The sequence below is a fragment of the Ascaphus truei genome, chromosome 21 (genome assembly GCF_040206685.1).
Source record: "Ascaphus truei isolate aAscTru1 chromosome 21, aAscTru1.hap1, whole genome shotgun sequence".
Taxonomy (NCBI): Eukaryota; Metazoa; Chordata; class Amphibia; order Anura; family Ascaphidae; genus Ascaphus; species Ascaphus truei.
This window is the reverse complement of record NC_134503.1, coordinates 9,226,584-9,243,278: the sequence shown is the minus strand read 5'-3', so window position 1 is coordinate 9,243,278 and position 16,695 is coordinate 9,226,584. Positions and strand designations below refer to the sequence as shown.

General features: G+C 44.8%; 1 protein-coding gene across 1 annotated transcript in view; it reads right to left on the bottom strand.

Moving 5' to 3' along the window:
* Window positions 1–14,789, bottom strand: part of DIPK1B (divergent protein kinase domain 1B) — a 57,126-nt gene extending 42,337 nt beyond the window's left edge. The window contains exon 1 of the mRNA XM_075578909.1: window positions 14,631–14,789. Within this exon, the coding sequence (XP_075435024.1) occupies window positions 14,631–14,693 (63 nt within the window). The 5' untranslated portion in view covers window positions 14,694–14,789. The remainder of the gene's footprint in view (window positions 1–14,630) is intronic.
* Window positions 14,790–16,695: the final 1,906 nt, after the last annotated feature.

Below are 16,695 nucleotides of genomic sequence, written 5' to 3'. Positions count from 1 at the left end.
TCATGTGACCAGGCAGTAACTAGATACAATTGGTGCACTGCTAGAGAGATGGCAGAGCTCAAAAAGGGCCGTGCCAGAGCCTGTTTCAGAAGTATTTTCCTATAAAACAGAACTGATTTATAAAAAAACAAAAACACACATGTACTGCAGGATATTGCTTGGTCTGCAGCTTTAATGACTACACCCCCTTGGGAAGAAACTGGACTTGGTAGTCAAACCGTCAGCATCTATCTCTACACCATACAAAAAAGAGATGTGACCATCACTGTATAAAACAGAAAGATAAGTAAGATAAAGCATGTAAAAAACCAATATCAGTTAGGGGGGGGGGGTGTAACAAAGCCATTTACTGGAGGGGACTGATTAAATATTGTATCATTGGCTGGGCTCTCGCAATTTTCCCTTTCATACAGGCACCACATGAAATCGCAGCATCCTCTTCATCCAGAGCCGCTTTCTTCCACCGCTGTTCTCGGGCTGGAGCGGGGGGCACTTTTGAATGATGGTTTTTACGAGTCCTGCTACAGCTGTGCTCTCAACCCCTGCGGACCAGAGTGCTGGGTCCTCTCCTGCTGCCACTGCACCCCTTGTCTCCGGCTTACGAATGCTGAACCCGTAGGACATCATTGCCACTGTTATTTTAGCTGTAGCTTTGATATCCCTTCATCATCACAGCCACTCCTCCCATCGTGGGGCACATCCAAAGCATCAGGTGGGCCAGATGGCTTCGGAAACACCTGCTGGTTGACTGCATACATATATTTGGGGCCAATGTTACACGAAAGATGAAGTGACAGAGGGCTGGGAGGCTGTTCTGTCGCATACTGTATTTTGTTCTGAAGCCTCGTTTGGGTTCACATACACTTACTGTCTGTCGTGCGCTTATGCTTTCTGATAGCTTGCGTCCAGATATTGAAGCTGGAAGCTAAATATGCCATGTTAGTACACTACCATCTACTCTGTTTTCTACTTACACATTTCCCTCGCTGGCTGTATGTTGCAGACATAATCTGTCAATCTGTCCAGTATTTTTGGAGAAGCCACCTGGCAACCCTACATGCAAGTGAGCACAGTGTGTCACCTACAGTGTCACCTACAGTGTGTCAAGGTTCCAGAGGGAAGATGAAACGTTGGGCCAATAAAATTAATGTTTTGCTAATTTTCGGTGTGCCTATCTCTGTTATTTTTGTACAGTATCTCCTAGGTCAGTGTTTTGCAACCACGGTTCCCCGGGCATCCCTAAAAGGTTCCCTGTGATTTTCAGGTAATTTTAAAATTGTAGCAAATACAGAAGAATTTACAATGCATCTGATGTCAGGCGCGCTATTAGAGAGGGTTGGGGTTCCTTACAATGCATCTGATCTCAGGCGCGCTATTAGAGAGGGTTGGGGTTCCTTACAATGCATCTGATCTCAGGCGCGCTATTAGAGAGGGTTGGGGTTCCTTACAATGCATCTGATCTCAGACGCGCTATTAGAGAGGGTTGGGGTTCCTTACAATGCATCTGATCTCAGACGCGCTATTAGAGAGGGTTGGGGTTCCTTACAATGCATCTAATCTCAGACACGCTATTAGAGAGGGTTGGGATTCCTTACAATGCATCTGATCTCAGACGCGCTATTAGAGAGGGTTGGGGTTCCTTACAATGCATCTGATCTCAGACGCGCTATTAGAGAGGGTTGGGGTTCCTTACAATGCATCTGATCTCAGACGCGCTATTAGAGAGGGTTGGGGTTCCTTACAATGCATCTGATGTCAGACGCGCTATTAGAGAGAGTTGGGGTTTCTTACAATGCATCTGATCTCAGGCGCGCTATTAGAGAGGGTTGGGGTTCCTTACAATGCATCTAATCTCAGACGCGCTATTAGAGAGGGTTGGGGTTCCTTACAATGCATCTGATCTCAGACGCGCTATTAGAGAGGGTTGGGGTCCCTTACAATGCATCTAATCTCAGACACGCTATTAGAGAGGGTTGGGATTCCTTACAATGCATCTGATCTCAGACGCGCTATTAAAGAGGGTTGGGGTTCCTTACAATGCATCGGATCTCAGACGCACTGTTAGTGAGGGTTGGGGTTCTGAATCATTTCACACAGGGTTCCTTCACCAAAAAAAGGTTGAGAACCCCTGTTCTAGGTGCTCTGACAGCAGCAACTTCTCCAGTCTGGTTTAAACCATTTAAGAAAGAGAGTGTGAGTGAATGCGTGAATGCGTGAATGAGTGAATGAGTGAATGAGTGAATGAGTGTGTGTGTGTGTGTGTGTGTGTGTGTGTGTGTGTGTGTATTGTTGTTGCTATACTCTTCTAGTCCTTCTATTTGTTTCTAATCCGGCCCTTTGGAAAATTAGTTTGAGTATCGCACTGCATGATTTCAATTAAACAACATGTGCTGCAGTTCCAATCAAATGAAGCAGTTTGCAACCCATTTGTAATGTAGATTTTATAGGAAAATGAACATATCATAAAATCAAAACAGCGCAATAACAAACATCACAAAATACACAGTGCCTAGTGCTTTCAATAGGAAAGGACACAGAAGCAATTCTCACATTGCATTCATCAGAGCCGAGTTAAAAAACAGTACTTCCAATAGGTGGCCAACTGCTGTCCTCAAGGGCCACCAACAGCTCAGTTTTTCAGGATATCCCTGCTTCAGCACAGCTGGCTCAATCAGGGGCTCAGCCAAAGACTGAGCCCCTGATTGAGCCAGCTGTGCAGATGCAGAGACTGATTGAACCACCTTTGCTGAAGCAGAGACTGATTGGCCACCTGTGCTGAAACAGGAACTGATTGGGCCACCTGTGTTGAAACAGAGTTATCCTTAAAACCTTCCCTGTTGGTCGCCCCTGAGGACTGGAGTTGGCCGCCCCTGCCCCAGTTCTACCACAAACTGGCAGAACACAGGTGCATTAGGTGCAGGACAAAGGGCGCGTCGCCTGCTACATACGCACTGCATCGTTAGCGCATACACTAAACCAGGGTCCCCAATAGTGGTGAACCAAACATACGCCCAAGGTCGCGACCCAGGCAAAAAAAATGTGAAGCAGGGATATCCTGAAAACCTGACCCGTTGGTGGCACTTGAGGACTGGAGTTGGCCACCAGTGTTTTAGCACCTAGCGACCCGCATCAAGGTGCAACAGCAGCATCGAAACGTTGATCACAATTACATTGACTTATTAGCACTAAATGGGGTCACCCAGCTATTTCGTTTGACTTGATCAGCATTTGTTGGGATTGCCCATGCAGCCAGCTAGCAGCACCCAAGACTTACTGGACATTATTGGAGAATATACTGTAGTCAGTAGATTTCACCCTGATACGCTATTAAGCAACAGCATTAGTGTGTGTGGGCTTAGATAGCGGGAGAGGTTGTGATGCAATTGGGGTCACGGTTTTAATGATCAGAGGGCAGCAGTAATATTGTTCATTCCTTGTTCTTCAAAAAAAAAAAAATCACTGGAAAAGTACAACCCGCTTTTACTTGCTTTCTACTGCGACATTTCAGGGGTGCGAGGAGGGCGTTTAGCCAAGGAGAGGCGAGGGTTAATTCCAACAGTACAAAATCCTGTACTAAATTAAACCGACTTGTAGTTTATTTTAGCCCCTGCTATGTAGCGGATTCACTATACAAGTGATAACTAATTATAAACCGAAATTGAGTTTTTCAGCCAATATTTTGTCATGTGACATTCGCTTAATAAGCGCACTAATTACTTTAAAATCGCTCCTGCACAGTGCCCGGTCAAGAAGGTGGCTTATTATTTGACGTTCCCGGCTATTGTATTCTGCTTAACATTTGGAAGCCTCATGCATTTGTGAAAATTTATTTTCACACTCTACTGAGAACAGGGGCAGAAAGTTAAGCGGTTCTGTACCTGCAGGGAGAGAGTACCTTGTTAGAGCTAGAACAGCACTCACACCCACGCATCGAGACATGCCCATGCCCCAAACTGAATCACTGATTGCGTTCTTCCTGAAATCATGAAATCCTGGTTTGATACTTGAGATGTCCTGGGTTATCCCAGAGAAGGCCTATCCTCTCCAGAGATAAAGGGACATATTTATTAAGCAGTCTTCTGCCGCAGGACCCTTTCCAGTGGTAGGAGCCACCTTACAGTCAATGGTGAATGGGTGTGTGCCAGAGCCAGAATGTATCTTATGGCAGAACACGGTTTAGTAAATATGGGCCCGAATGTCTTCTTCAAACTTTTTCTAACACGCTACTCAGGAAGAAAACTCTGTACTAGACCGTGCGTTGTAACTTAGGGAGGACATCCATCCCGGACCTACAACTGGGACCTACCCAAAACATATAGGGGAACGACGAGGGGGTATGCATGACACCATTTGGGGATAGGAGGTGGGGGTGGGCAGAGCTTAATTCTCAGTGGTGCTGGAACTATATCTTGTGCTGGTAACTTGTGTGATACTTCACACTGGATATAACAGCTTTGAAGGTAAGACAGTGCTAGATTTCCCAAAAAGAATGAATGGTTGAATGGTCTTAGCAAAATAAGCTGCAACTTGAATAAAGTGAAAGCACTCAGCCCTGTAAGATTGTGTAAACATTTTAATGACGGTCTCCAAATTGATTCCAAAAAGAGATGATTAATAGCTTTTCACATCCGGGACCTCTAATGTCGAACCAGTGTAGGTACCTCCATCTCTGCATAGTGTGCTTGTGTTTCCATCGTGGGGTTGAAATAGCAGCACTCCCCTCTAGCAGCTAAAGAATTGAATGTATTCTGTACTTTTTTTTTTTTGTATTGCCATTAAAAATTCTCATTCTTCATAACCCCGCCTTTATTACTATCACTTGAAGATTTTCTGGTTCAGCCATGCCCAGGAGGCGGGGGGGAGAGATGGGACGGGGAAGCGAATTGGGAATTCACAGCGGGAGCTAAAGTTAAATTCATTATCCAGCATTTATTGCACTATGAGGCTCGTTTTATCTTTTCAGTGCTGGAATGGCGTACAGCACCTGTCTTATTACTGTGGTTCAGGGAGAGGCAGATTTGGGCCCTACAGCAAATCATCAAGGTGAACATGACAAGGACCGGTCCGCTGGGGATTTAAGCACTATTTTCTCAGGGCCTTTGTGGCCAGGAAGCAGTAGTGGATGAGAAATTGATTTACATTGAAACATTATTACTGTATGAATGTCATGAATCCAAAGAGCAACCCCATTTATTTTTATTTATTTCGTTTTGAAGTGCTATTATACAAGCAATGTGCGTGCTTTTAGGGTAGACAATGTCTGGATGAGTATATGAAGCAGGTTCATTTTCAGGGGGAAGAGATGGTTTTGGTAAAACAATATATATATTGTTAATTAATAATGAATTATTATTAATATACATGCTCTCCCACACACATGTATGCATGTATGTATATCTTTAGGTATATAGTGCCATCTATGTACACCAGGCTTCACAGCAGTAATACACGTATAATAGAACACATAATGGGAATAAACGCTTAAGACATAAAAGTAACATTGGGAAAAGGAGTCCCTGCCCCGAAGAGCTTACAATCTAAGTGGTAAATGGGGAGAACATACAGAGAGTAGGAGGGTGTTCTGCTAAGTGTGTCTGCAAGGGTTTTATATGTGAGGTGTATAGTGTCAGCCAGCGGAGCTACCCTTATTTGTTAAAGAGCTGTGTTTTAAGAGAGGTCTTAAAGATGGAGAGAGAGGGTGCAGTCAGATATTGAGGGGAAGGGCATTCCAGACATGTGGTGCAGTGAGTGAGAGAGGTTTTAGGTGGGACAGGGGTTTCGATACAAAAGGGGCAGACAGAAGACATGAAATGCAGCTACTGTAGAAGCCATCTGCAATCAAGGATGACCCTTTTCCCTTTGCTTGTATAAACTAACTCTGGGGCATCTGTCTCATGCTCTACATGTGAATACTTTGCAAAGCACTTAATGCACTGTTAGTGTTATGCAAATCAATAAAATATATGGCACTCAGACATCATCTTTATTACATGGCTTTTCATTTCTCTAATCCTTTAGGAGTTGCCTCTGAATGATGATTGTGAAGCTTGCCTAGGAAACGTGATGAACATCGGTTGCTGGATTCTGGCTGAAATGGAATTAATTTTCTTCTAACGTAGATTGGCGAGCCTGCATCCCTAACCCCTGCAGGTATGCAGGGCCCTGTTACACGTGGGGTGAGGCTCTGGGCAGCAGGGGTTCAAGATGTTTATGCTATAAACTATTTATATACACCTTATGCTATAAGCCATTTATATATAACAACGAGATATTTTCATATTCTCCTCTGATAGATGGATTAGTGGTTCTGAAGGAAGAAATCGCAGAGCACTGACGGATTTTCTCATTCTGATTTATTAAAAGCCAAAAACAAGCAACGTTTCGACCTAGTGGTCTTTCTTAAGTGATATTGTGGCAGGTATTGCGAAAGACCACTAGGTCGAAATGTTGCTTTCATATGTTCCTGGGTATGCTGCAGGCTATCATCTTCTCGCATGGAGCACCGGTAATTGTATCAACCCCTTTGTCCTGTTTATATTGGTTTGCAGCATGTACCTTTGATTTTCATTTTAGTGGTTCTACTGTACATGTTGAGGAACCGTTAGAAGGGTTTTGGGTCTCTTGCCTACAAACGCAGGCTAGGCTTCAGTTGGCTAGAAAGCCACCGCCCAATCCAGTACAGTGCTCCCCTGTAGCGAAGCATGTTAACACTCACATTGGGGTCTTGATGTGATATTTAAGTAGCACCTATGGAAACACTATGCAGAGAGATAAAGGTCGGATAATGTTCTAGGTATACCAAAGCCATTTGTAAGGTGTACCAAGCCTGGGCCATTATCTGATCAGTATTTCTGCACATAAGATACCAGTATCCAAAAGTAAAAGGCTTATTGAGTAAGTTGTCTGAGCTACCGGCATAACGATCAACACACGGAGGTAGCAGCAAGAGGTGACTTGTTCCTTGCAAAAATTCAACCACATTATACATTCTTGGCGTGATATTTACCTCTAATGCATTTCTTACAACAACAAAAATAAACCCGTGTTTAGTGATGTCACAAGAGCCAGAGAACCTTTGCCGAATATCGTGACAACACATCCCCTATTAGTCTGTCCTATAAGTACTGTATATTCTCTCTAAAAGCCCTTTCAGCAGCCAAGTGACGGGAGATCTCTCTCTTTAGTTATAACAGTAATGCTTTGATTGACGAACTGTAAGCTAATCCTATCCACTCACCATCAGTAGCAGTTTATTCAGACTTTACCAATCGGACATGCCCCATTTAAACCATGATCACATTCATCCAGACAATGGCAATGAAAGGGAATCGTGGTTAACGATAGTGCGTTTCTGACCACGGAGCTTAAAGAACTGCTGAATGATTTGTTCTGAGAACGACCTATCACCTGGATGTCGGTGGATCCCCTTACTGTAGATGACACGGAGATAGGAAACTGGATATCTTGTAGGTCTACACAGAACTGGCACTGCAGAACAAACCACTCTGCTTCTCTTGAAACAGAAGACAAAGGAAAAGTACTGAGCAGTACAGCGGGAACTTTACCTGTATAATGAGACTGTGCTGTTCATCGCAGCTCTGCACAGACAGAACCAGCTCTGCAGGCCTGCCATGTACGGCAACATAAGAAGCTGCAGGTAGCACAACCCGGAGGGACTCAACCCAGCGGCACAACCGCAATGTACCATTAACTCTTTCACCGCCGTCACTGCAGTGCAGTCGCCTCTGGCCACAAAAGGGGGAAGATGCCAAATGAAAAAGTAGCTCGTGTTAACCGCAAAGATGGGAATGCTAAGTATTCAGGAGGGGGTGTTAACGAAGCGCTCGAAAATGTGATTTGAGCACAAAAGTCCTTCCTCTGCATCAGCTCATCTACAGAGGTGAATAAAAAGCATGACGCAGACTGTTGGAGGTGACATTTGTCCTTTGCAGTCTGTGACAATCGTCAGATTCTAGTCAGATGCTTTGGGGCGGGGGTGGTACAGAACATACCCACGCAAAACGATTACTAAAAATAATCAAAACCGAGGGCAAATACTAATAGTAAAACAATACAGGACCATGTTTACCAAGTGCTGCTATTTCGCAAGATCTCCTCCGGCGATGGAATATTCCTTCTACACTTGATTGGGCCATAAGGTGTTTTCCGGGGCTGGGAGTAGAGAGGGGCGAATCCGTCAAAACCTGTATCCCGGATTTTCGCTGATGTTGCCCGCAAAATCTATTTTGCGGTGTAAAATCCGCACACGGATTTGGGCGGTTTAAATCCGCGCGGATTAATAAAAATCCGCCCGTGGATACAACCTGTGGCCGGATTTGTAGAATCCGATCCGCCCAATCATCATACCCCGGTTTAAGGACACTCACTTTAAGTACACTCGCGAGTAAGGACATATCGCCCAATAGGCAAACGGCAGCTCACGCATGCGCCTGTCAGCACGTCCTGAACAGCAATACCGGCTCCCTACCTGTACCGAAGCTGTGCGCAAGCGGGGAGACTATAGAGCCTGTTACAAATGCGTTATTTACATCAGTTATGTACGTATAGGATGATTGCAGTACAAAACATGCATCGATAAGTGGAAAAGGCAGTGCTTCACTTTAAGTACATTTTCGCTTTACATACATGCTCCGGTCCCATTGAGTACATTAATGCGGGGTACGCCTGTACAATAGCATAGTAAATATGGGTCACAATATATCCAGTGTCCCAGCACCGTGCTCCATGATTGTAACGTGTTCAAATGGAATCACAACCAAATCCAAAGTGAAACCATTCTATTTTGAGCAAATCCACCCAAAAAAAACCCCAGCTATTAACGGCTTGTGTGGAAATACAAACCTCCACCATGAGATTTGGAGGCAATATATGAGATTGATGAAAAAGCAAGAAGTCCGTTTGCACAAGGGCGAGATGTGCTCACCATCACTCTCTTGTTGTTGACAACAAACACCTGGTACCGGAGGTTAACACCATCCTAGGACCTGGATGATTTAACCCAGGGGCGGCCACCCCCAGTCCTCAAGGGTCACCAACAGGTCAGGTTTTAAGGATATCCCTGTTTCAGCACAGGCGGCTCAATCCTTAAAACCTGACCTGTTGGTGGTCTTTGAGGACTGGAGGTTGCCGCCCGTGATTAAACCGATACAGAGAAAGATGGCCAAGTAGAGACACAGACTATGATACATCCCCTTCTAATGTTGAGTCAGGCAATTCTCCTCATTTCTCTCATCTACTTAAGCGCCATTAGCCAAAGCACAACACCTTACACTTTGATGCTAAGAGAAGGGACATTCCATTTGTTCTGTGTCAATTCCATAGTAAATCTCCCGTTTGAGATGCTTTCTATAGCTGATTTTGAATCTGTTTGCTCCTGCAGGTGTTTCTTAGGCCACGTCCATAGCAGGGGAACCCGCGCTGAGCCGTGCGGACGCTCTGCGCTGAGCCCCGGCATCCTCAATGAGGATGTCTTTAGAGGGGGCTCACGCGAGCGTCCGCAGGCGTGCTGAGGAGTTGGATTTTTCAGCCGACAGCCAAGCTGTTTTTCAGCGCACTGTCGGCTGAAAACATCCAATCAGCGCGAAGCAGCGTCAACGTCACGGCGCCGTGACGTCGGCGCTGTGACGTTCACGTCAGTGCGTCGCGGGCGATTGGCCCAGCGACGTCACTGCCCCGCCTCCCTCAGCCTCCCCCCGTCTCCCGATCGCGCCCGCTGGCTCGCCTGCTGAAGCCTGTGCGATTTCATGCACATGCAGGCTAGGGGAGACAAAACAAAAGTGAGTTTGAAGCACGCTCAAAAGCCCCCAATGCCCCCACGCGCGCGCTTGCAAAATTGCCAGGACACCCGGCGCTCATGCTTGGAGAGCTGGTGACATCACCGCTCTCAAGCATGAGCACGGTCAGCGCCAGCGAGGCCGCAGCCTTAAGCAGAGGAGCATCCGGCAGAGGAGTTAGGAGTTGCACGGAGGCAGAGCAGGACGCCGGGGAGGAGCACGCTGTAGTAGCAGAGACACCGGAAGTAAGAAAGACTTCCGGGTCAGACTGCTGGGGCGTGCTCCTCCCTGGCCGTCCTGCCCCTGCGTTCAGCGTTTTTCAAAAAAGGTTCCCTGCTGGAATAATAATAATAATAATAATACCTTATTCACTTGAATGGGCCATAAGGTGTTTTTCGGGGTTGTCAGGTATTTTATACAATAGCTTAGTAAACATGGGCCACAATGTATCCAGCTTCCCAGCACCGTGCTCCATGATTGTAACGTGTTAATGGACATTCTCTAGATCAATATTAATAACAGGGGTTCCCTGTGATTTTCTGGTAATTTGTACCTGATTGTATCAAATAGACGCAATTACAATGCATCTGACCTCAGACAATTAGAGAGGAAATATAGATAATAGATAAGGCGCAAACTTATACTGGTGATAATAGTGAATATAGAAAAGTGCACACACCAGGTGCAGCCAAACACCTGCAGTTTCCCAACTGCACCAAAGTAGCAATAAAAAAACTGGTGTCTACGGCGCAAACTGATGTAAGTGAATCGTGTAAATACTATATCAATAAGTGATTAGGTAATGGATGATACCAGCACTGTTAACAAATGCCACAAAGCACTCCGAACAGGAACGTCTTGGGTTCAACCTCCATGGATAGTAACGTGGGGAAGAAACACAGAAGCAAAAGAATGATGCTGCATTAACGTTTTACTCCAACACATAAAACACATAGGGGAATTTGCGGTCTTATCAGCTGCCCGTCCTGCGCGTTCACTCGCGTGCAGTTTCCTCCGCCTGCTCCTCTCACTAGCAGACCGGCCGGGACCTCTGAACTGCCCATGGGTTGATACAGTGGCCTCCAACATCCAAAAAGCCCACTTTTTGGATGCTGGAGGCCGCAGTATCAACCCATCGGCAGTTCAGCGCGCTGACGTCAGAGGTCCCGGGCGGGCTGCTAGTGAGAGAAGCAGATGGAGGAAACTGCACGCGAGTGAACGCGCAGGACGGGCAGCTGATAAGACCGGAGTATTGTATTGTATGTCTTTATTTATATAGCGCCATTAATGTACATAGCGCTTCACAGTAGTAATACATGTGGTAATCAAATAAATAACAGATAATATAAATAACAGGTCATGGGAATAAGTGCTTTAGACATAAAAGTAACATTAAGGAGGAGGAGTCCCTGCCCTGAGGAGCTTACAGTCTAATTGGTAGGTAGGGAGAACGTACAGAGACAGTAGGAGGGAATTCTGGTAAGTGCGTCTGCAGGGGGCCAAGCTTTATGTGCCATGTGTTCAGAATGTTCACAGTGCTATTCATATGCTTCTTTAAGCAAGTGTGTCTTAAGGTGGGTCTTAAAGGTGGATAGAGAGGGTGCAAGTCGGGTACTGAGGGGAAGGGCATTCCAGAGGTGTGGGGCAGTCAGTGAAAAAGGTTTAAGGCGGGAGAGGGCTTTAGATACAAAGGGGGTAGAAAGAAGACATCCTTGAGAAGAACGCAAGAGTCTGGATGGTGCATAACGAGAAATTAGGGCTGAGATGTAAGGAGGGGCAGAAGGGTGTAAAGCTTTAAAAGTGAGGAGAAGAATGGAGTGTGAGATGCGGGATTTGATCGGAAGCCAGGAGAGGGATTTCAGGAGGGGAGATGCTGAGACAGATCTAGGAAAGAGTAGAGTGATTCTGGCAGCAGCGATTAGGATAGATTGTAGGGGAGACAGGTGAGAGGCAGGAAGGCCGGACAGCAGGAGGTTTCAGTAATCAAGACGGGAGAGAATGAGGGCCTGAGTAGGGTTGGAGTGCGCCCCAAGTCACTCCCTGGAGATATTTTGAGTTTGCGAATTCCCCTATGTGTGGTATGTGTTGGAGTAAAACGTTAATGCAGCACCATTCTTTTGCTTCTGTGTTTCTTCCCCACGTTACTATCCATGGAGGTTGAACCCAAGACGTTCCTGTTCGGAGTGCTTTGTGGCATTTGTTAACAGTGCTGGTATCATCCATTACCTTATCACTTATTGATATAGTATTTACACGATTCACTTACATCACTTTGCGCCGTAGACACCAATTTTCTATTGAGACTATTAGAGAGGGTTGGGGTTCCTTTCAATGCATCTGATCTCAGACGCGCTATTAGAGAGGGTTGGGGTTCCTTTCAATGCAGGGTTCCATAGAGATTCACAATGTAATTATAGGGTTCCTTAACCAAAAAAAAACACCGCTTTCTAGAGCCTGAGCCACCAGACAGGAGAACAAAAGTAGATATGAACAGCCTATTTTCTACCGGTTTTAACTGATTGGTCGGCCAAGCCAACCAATCAGAGGAACAAAACTACTCGTTGGTGATCCAATGAGTAAAAAGAAAACCGGAGAAACTAAAATACAAAATAAACCATATCATTGTGCACTGTAAAATAAATAAAGTGCAATAAATAAGGGAGGGGAATTTAAATGAATCCAGATTAGGGGACACAGAGCAGAGCACTCCATCTAATGCCCACTGGGAGGCAAATTCTAACACCGTCCCAGTGGACTCGGCATGAGTGTACTCTGCCCGGATACGGGTGTGCACCAACGCCCGGAACATATACTATGTATATACTAGTATAACATATACTATATACATATACTAGAGGAAGCAAAGAGAAAATTGTTGGGTGCATGTTGACTAGCTTCTTATCACCCCTGCAATCGTGGTTATCTGATGCACAAAATAAAAGGAGATCACAGAACTCCCGTCTCCTACTTTCTAAACAGGAGAAAAGGTTACCGCGAAACTTCAAAACTAAAGACAGCAAGAATTTAGAATAGAGTTGAGGCACTAGAGACAGAAAGAATCCTAAATCATCTTAGCCAATGCACTTTACTCACTAACAAAGCTCCTCAATTGTTCTCAGGAGAATATCAAGTGAAAGTGCATTAATAATTGGCAGGGATTTACTCCATTTTGCTTTTTTATTAATGGAGTTGATGTTGGCTGTAACTACATATACTTATCTTAACCCCTTGGGTGCTGCAGAGACCTGGTTCTATGAAATAGGGAAAGGATTTCAGGAACTGCACATATTTCAAATAAAGATGAAATTGTTTTATATAGAGAGGGAACCCCCTCCCTTCTATTCCTGTATGTTAAAAAAAAAAAAGGTGCTTTATCAAAGTGGTTTTTAGGAAGAACACATCAGGTCTTGAAATAATGTCCATTTAATAACATATAGAGAACCGCATTTTGATGAACACCGTCAATGTTCAGCAATTGTTTCAGATCACAGAAGCTACAGTATTCAACACAGTGACAATCCACAAATGGGACCATTATCCCAAACACAGTGGCACCCAGCCTTTAGGGGACAAATGTCCCGGTGTCACATTTACTGCAAAACAAGAGCGTGTGCACCTTGTTTTTGTACAAGCAAATGACTGCACGGTTCAAATTAATTTCTTACAGCATTAACAGATTCAAATCATTTTAGAAAAATGGAGAACACGGAGCATTGCCCGCAGCTTTCTCTCTCCTAAAATCGGACAAGGTACCACTTATTCTAATGTTGTTTCCAGGAAAGTGGGGGAATGGTCATTTAGCTCTGTATTTCCCATTACTGCCATTCACACCCGTCTTTTCAGTAGGTGTCAATGAGAATGTGTCAGAAAAGCCCATGTGAATATAATTTGTAAAAAATGTCCCTCATGGACGAAACAGTTATTATGACAGATAAATAGATAGTGTGAGATACATAGATGATAGATAGAAGGTAGATAAATACATATAGTGTGAGATAGATATATGATAGAGGTAGTGTGATAGGTAGATATAGATATACAGAGAGGTAGATAAATGTAGTGTGATGGATATACATATTTATTATTTTATTTATCAAATGTGTTACCAGGAAGTAATACATTGAGAGTAACCTCTCGTTTTCAAGTATGTCCTGGGCACAGTTATGGTGACAAATACATGGTTACATTAAATTACATACATACAGTAGAGATTAGATAGTTTTAGATATAAATACAAAGATATATGTAGTGTGATAGATAGCTATAGATACTGTAGATAGATACAGTAAATAAATAGATATGTGAAATAGATATAGAGATCGATAGATATAGAGATAGCTAATATAGATAGATAAAAGTAGTGTGATGATAGATAGATGCACTGTGATAGATGTATATTGATACGATAGATAGATAGATAGATAGATAGATAGATAGATAGATAGATAGATAGATAGATAGATACTGTAGACAATAAAGATAGTGATGTAATGTGATAGATAGATAGATATTGATACTTTAAGTAGATACTGTAGATAGATAGATAGATAGATAGATAGATAGATAGATAGATAGATAGATAGATAGATAGATAGATAGATAGATACTGTAGACAAGAGAGATAGTGATGTAATGTGATAGATAGATATTGATACTTTAAGTAGATACTGTAGATAGATAGATAGATAGATAGATAGATAGATAGATAGATAGATAGATAGATAGATAGATACTGTAGATAAGAGAGATAGTGATGTAATGTGATAGATAGATAGATAGATAGATAGATAGATAGATAGATAGATAGATAGATAGATAGATAGATAGATAGGGTACCTGCAGTCCTTTAGTAAGAGGACAGAAGAGCACAAGGTGCACCAATCTTCGCAGCTTTCTCATCCTCCTGGATCAGCAGCAGCAGGATGCTCCAGTGATAAGAAAGTCAGCTCATTGAGACAGGATGCTGCCTACTCCCACCCCTCTCTGCACCCCCAGGCTGCCTACTCCCACCCCTCTCTGCACCCCCAGGCTGCCTGTGTCCCACCCCTCTCTGCACCCCTAGGCTGCCTACTCCTACCCCTCTCTGCACCCCCAGGCTGCCTGTGTCCCACCCCTCTCTGCACCCCCAGGCTGCCTACTCCCACCCCTCTCTGCACCCCCAGGCTGCCTGTGTCCCACCCCTCTCTGCACCCCTAGGCTGCCTACTCCTACCCCTCTCTGCACCCCCAGGCTGCCTACTCCCACCCCTCTCTGTACCCCCAGGCTGCCTGTGTCCCCCTCTCTCTGCACCCCCAAGCTGCCTGTGTACCCCTCTCTCTGCACCCCCAGGCTGCCTGTGTCCCCCTCTCTCTGCCCCGGCTCAGCTCTGCACAGCACTGGGCAGCGAGTCCATCATTTCTCTCTCCCCCCTCCCCACCCCCCTTCCTCTCTCCTCCTCGGATGGCACAGGCTGATAATTATGCAACTAACGTCAATTCCCAGGCGCCCTGCACCCCCCAGCAGCAGCAGCACGGTGGGTCCCTGTCCCTCTAACAGCTAACAGCAGCCCCGGGTCCCTGTGTCCCCTGCCGGGGAGCCCGGAGTAGCATGCTCTGCACCTCGCATTCTCACGGATACAGCAGCTGCTGCTGCTGCCAGCCTCCTTCTCAGCACACACACACACATGGGGTGGGGGACACAGAACATAGGCTGAGGAATGGGGAGGATTCTCCCTGCTGGATGGATAGAGTTGGGACTAAACCAAATGCAACCCCTTCAGGGAAGGTGGAAAATAACAAGGGCTTCCTTATGTTTTTTCTTTTCTTTAGTGATCCAGATGAGGGAGATTTTGGAGAGCAGCCCAATAAAAATGGCACTTAACCCCTTTGCTGCTAGCGGTGTCTGCAATGCCATGGGGTTTAAAGTGGAATTTAAAATGCAGGGGGAAGGGTTTTTATTATTATTATTATTAATCATCTTCCAGCTGTAAAACTCTATAAAAAAATGATATGGGTTAGAGGCATTGTGTATATAGCTATGGCTGGTCCAGACGGTCTTTCTGCTCCCAGAAGATGGGGGGGTGGGGGGGGTTAGGAGTGCTACATGTATATTGGAGTGAGGGGTGATTGCATATGCAGAAGCGTGGTACCTACATTTATATCTAAATTGGATATTTATTGGTAACCACTTGGGCTGGTTCTGGTTCTGGAACTGAAGATGTGCAAAAACTATTTAAATTGTGGCCCCGAAAATTTCTAGTGCTTTCCCTCATTTCCACTCGCTTGCGAAGTGCTCCGCTAAGCCTCAGAGGCCTAATAATGTCACAAAAAGGGGTCTTAGGTTTTACAAGTTTGCAACCGTTCAGAGATATATAAAACACCAGTGCCAGAGCCCTGCTAATAGGCTCAGCATTACGCGCGTGGCGATCTTAGAGAATGTAGCAAATTAGCATATTAACCCATATTAACAGCGAAACGATCACGTGGTCACGTGTTGCGGGATAGGGCCGGAGGGTCAGTGGCCACTGAAAGGGTTAAAGGAAAGTACCATGTACATTGTATGTCACTTGCTGAGGTTACGATTTTTTTGTGATGGCGTTTTTTGCCTGGGTCGCTGTCACGGTAACTTATGACAAGATATAATTTACACCAAAAATACCTGGGTTGAACTGGGACGAGACTTAGATATGATAAAATATAGTTTATTCCTTGAAAAAGGTGAACACACAAGATATACAAATAACAGACAAAATATAGACACTTACTTAAGATGGAATGATGAAACAGTCAAATCTGGACTGGCAGTTCATACAGCAATCTTGAAAATCACAAAGACCCAGAGTATAGGCTGAGCCTCGTTTATATGCAATTATTTCCCATTGAAGACAACCTAAACCCAGCCCCTCTCATAAATCAGTGGGGAG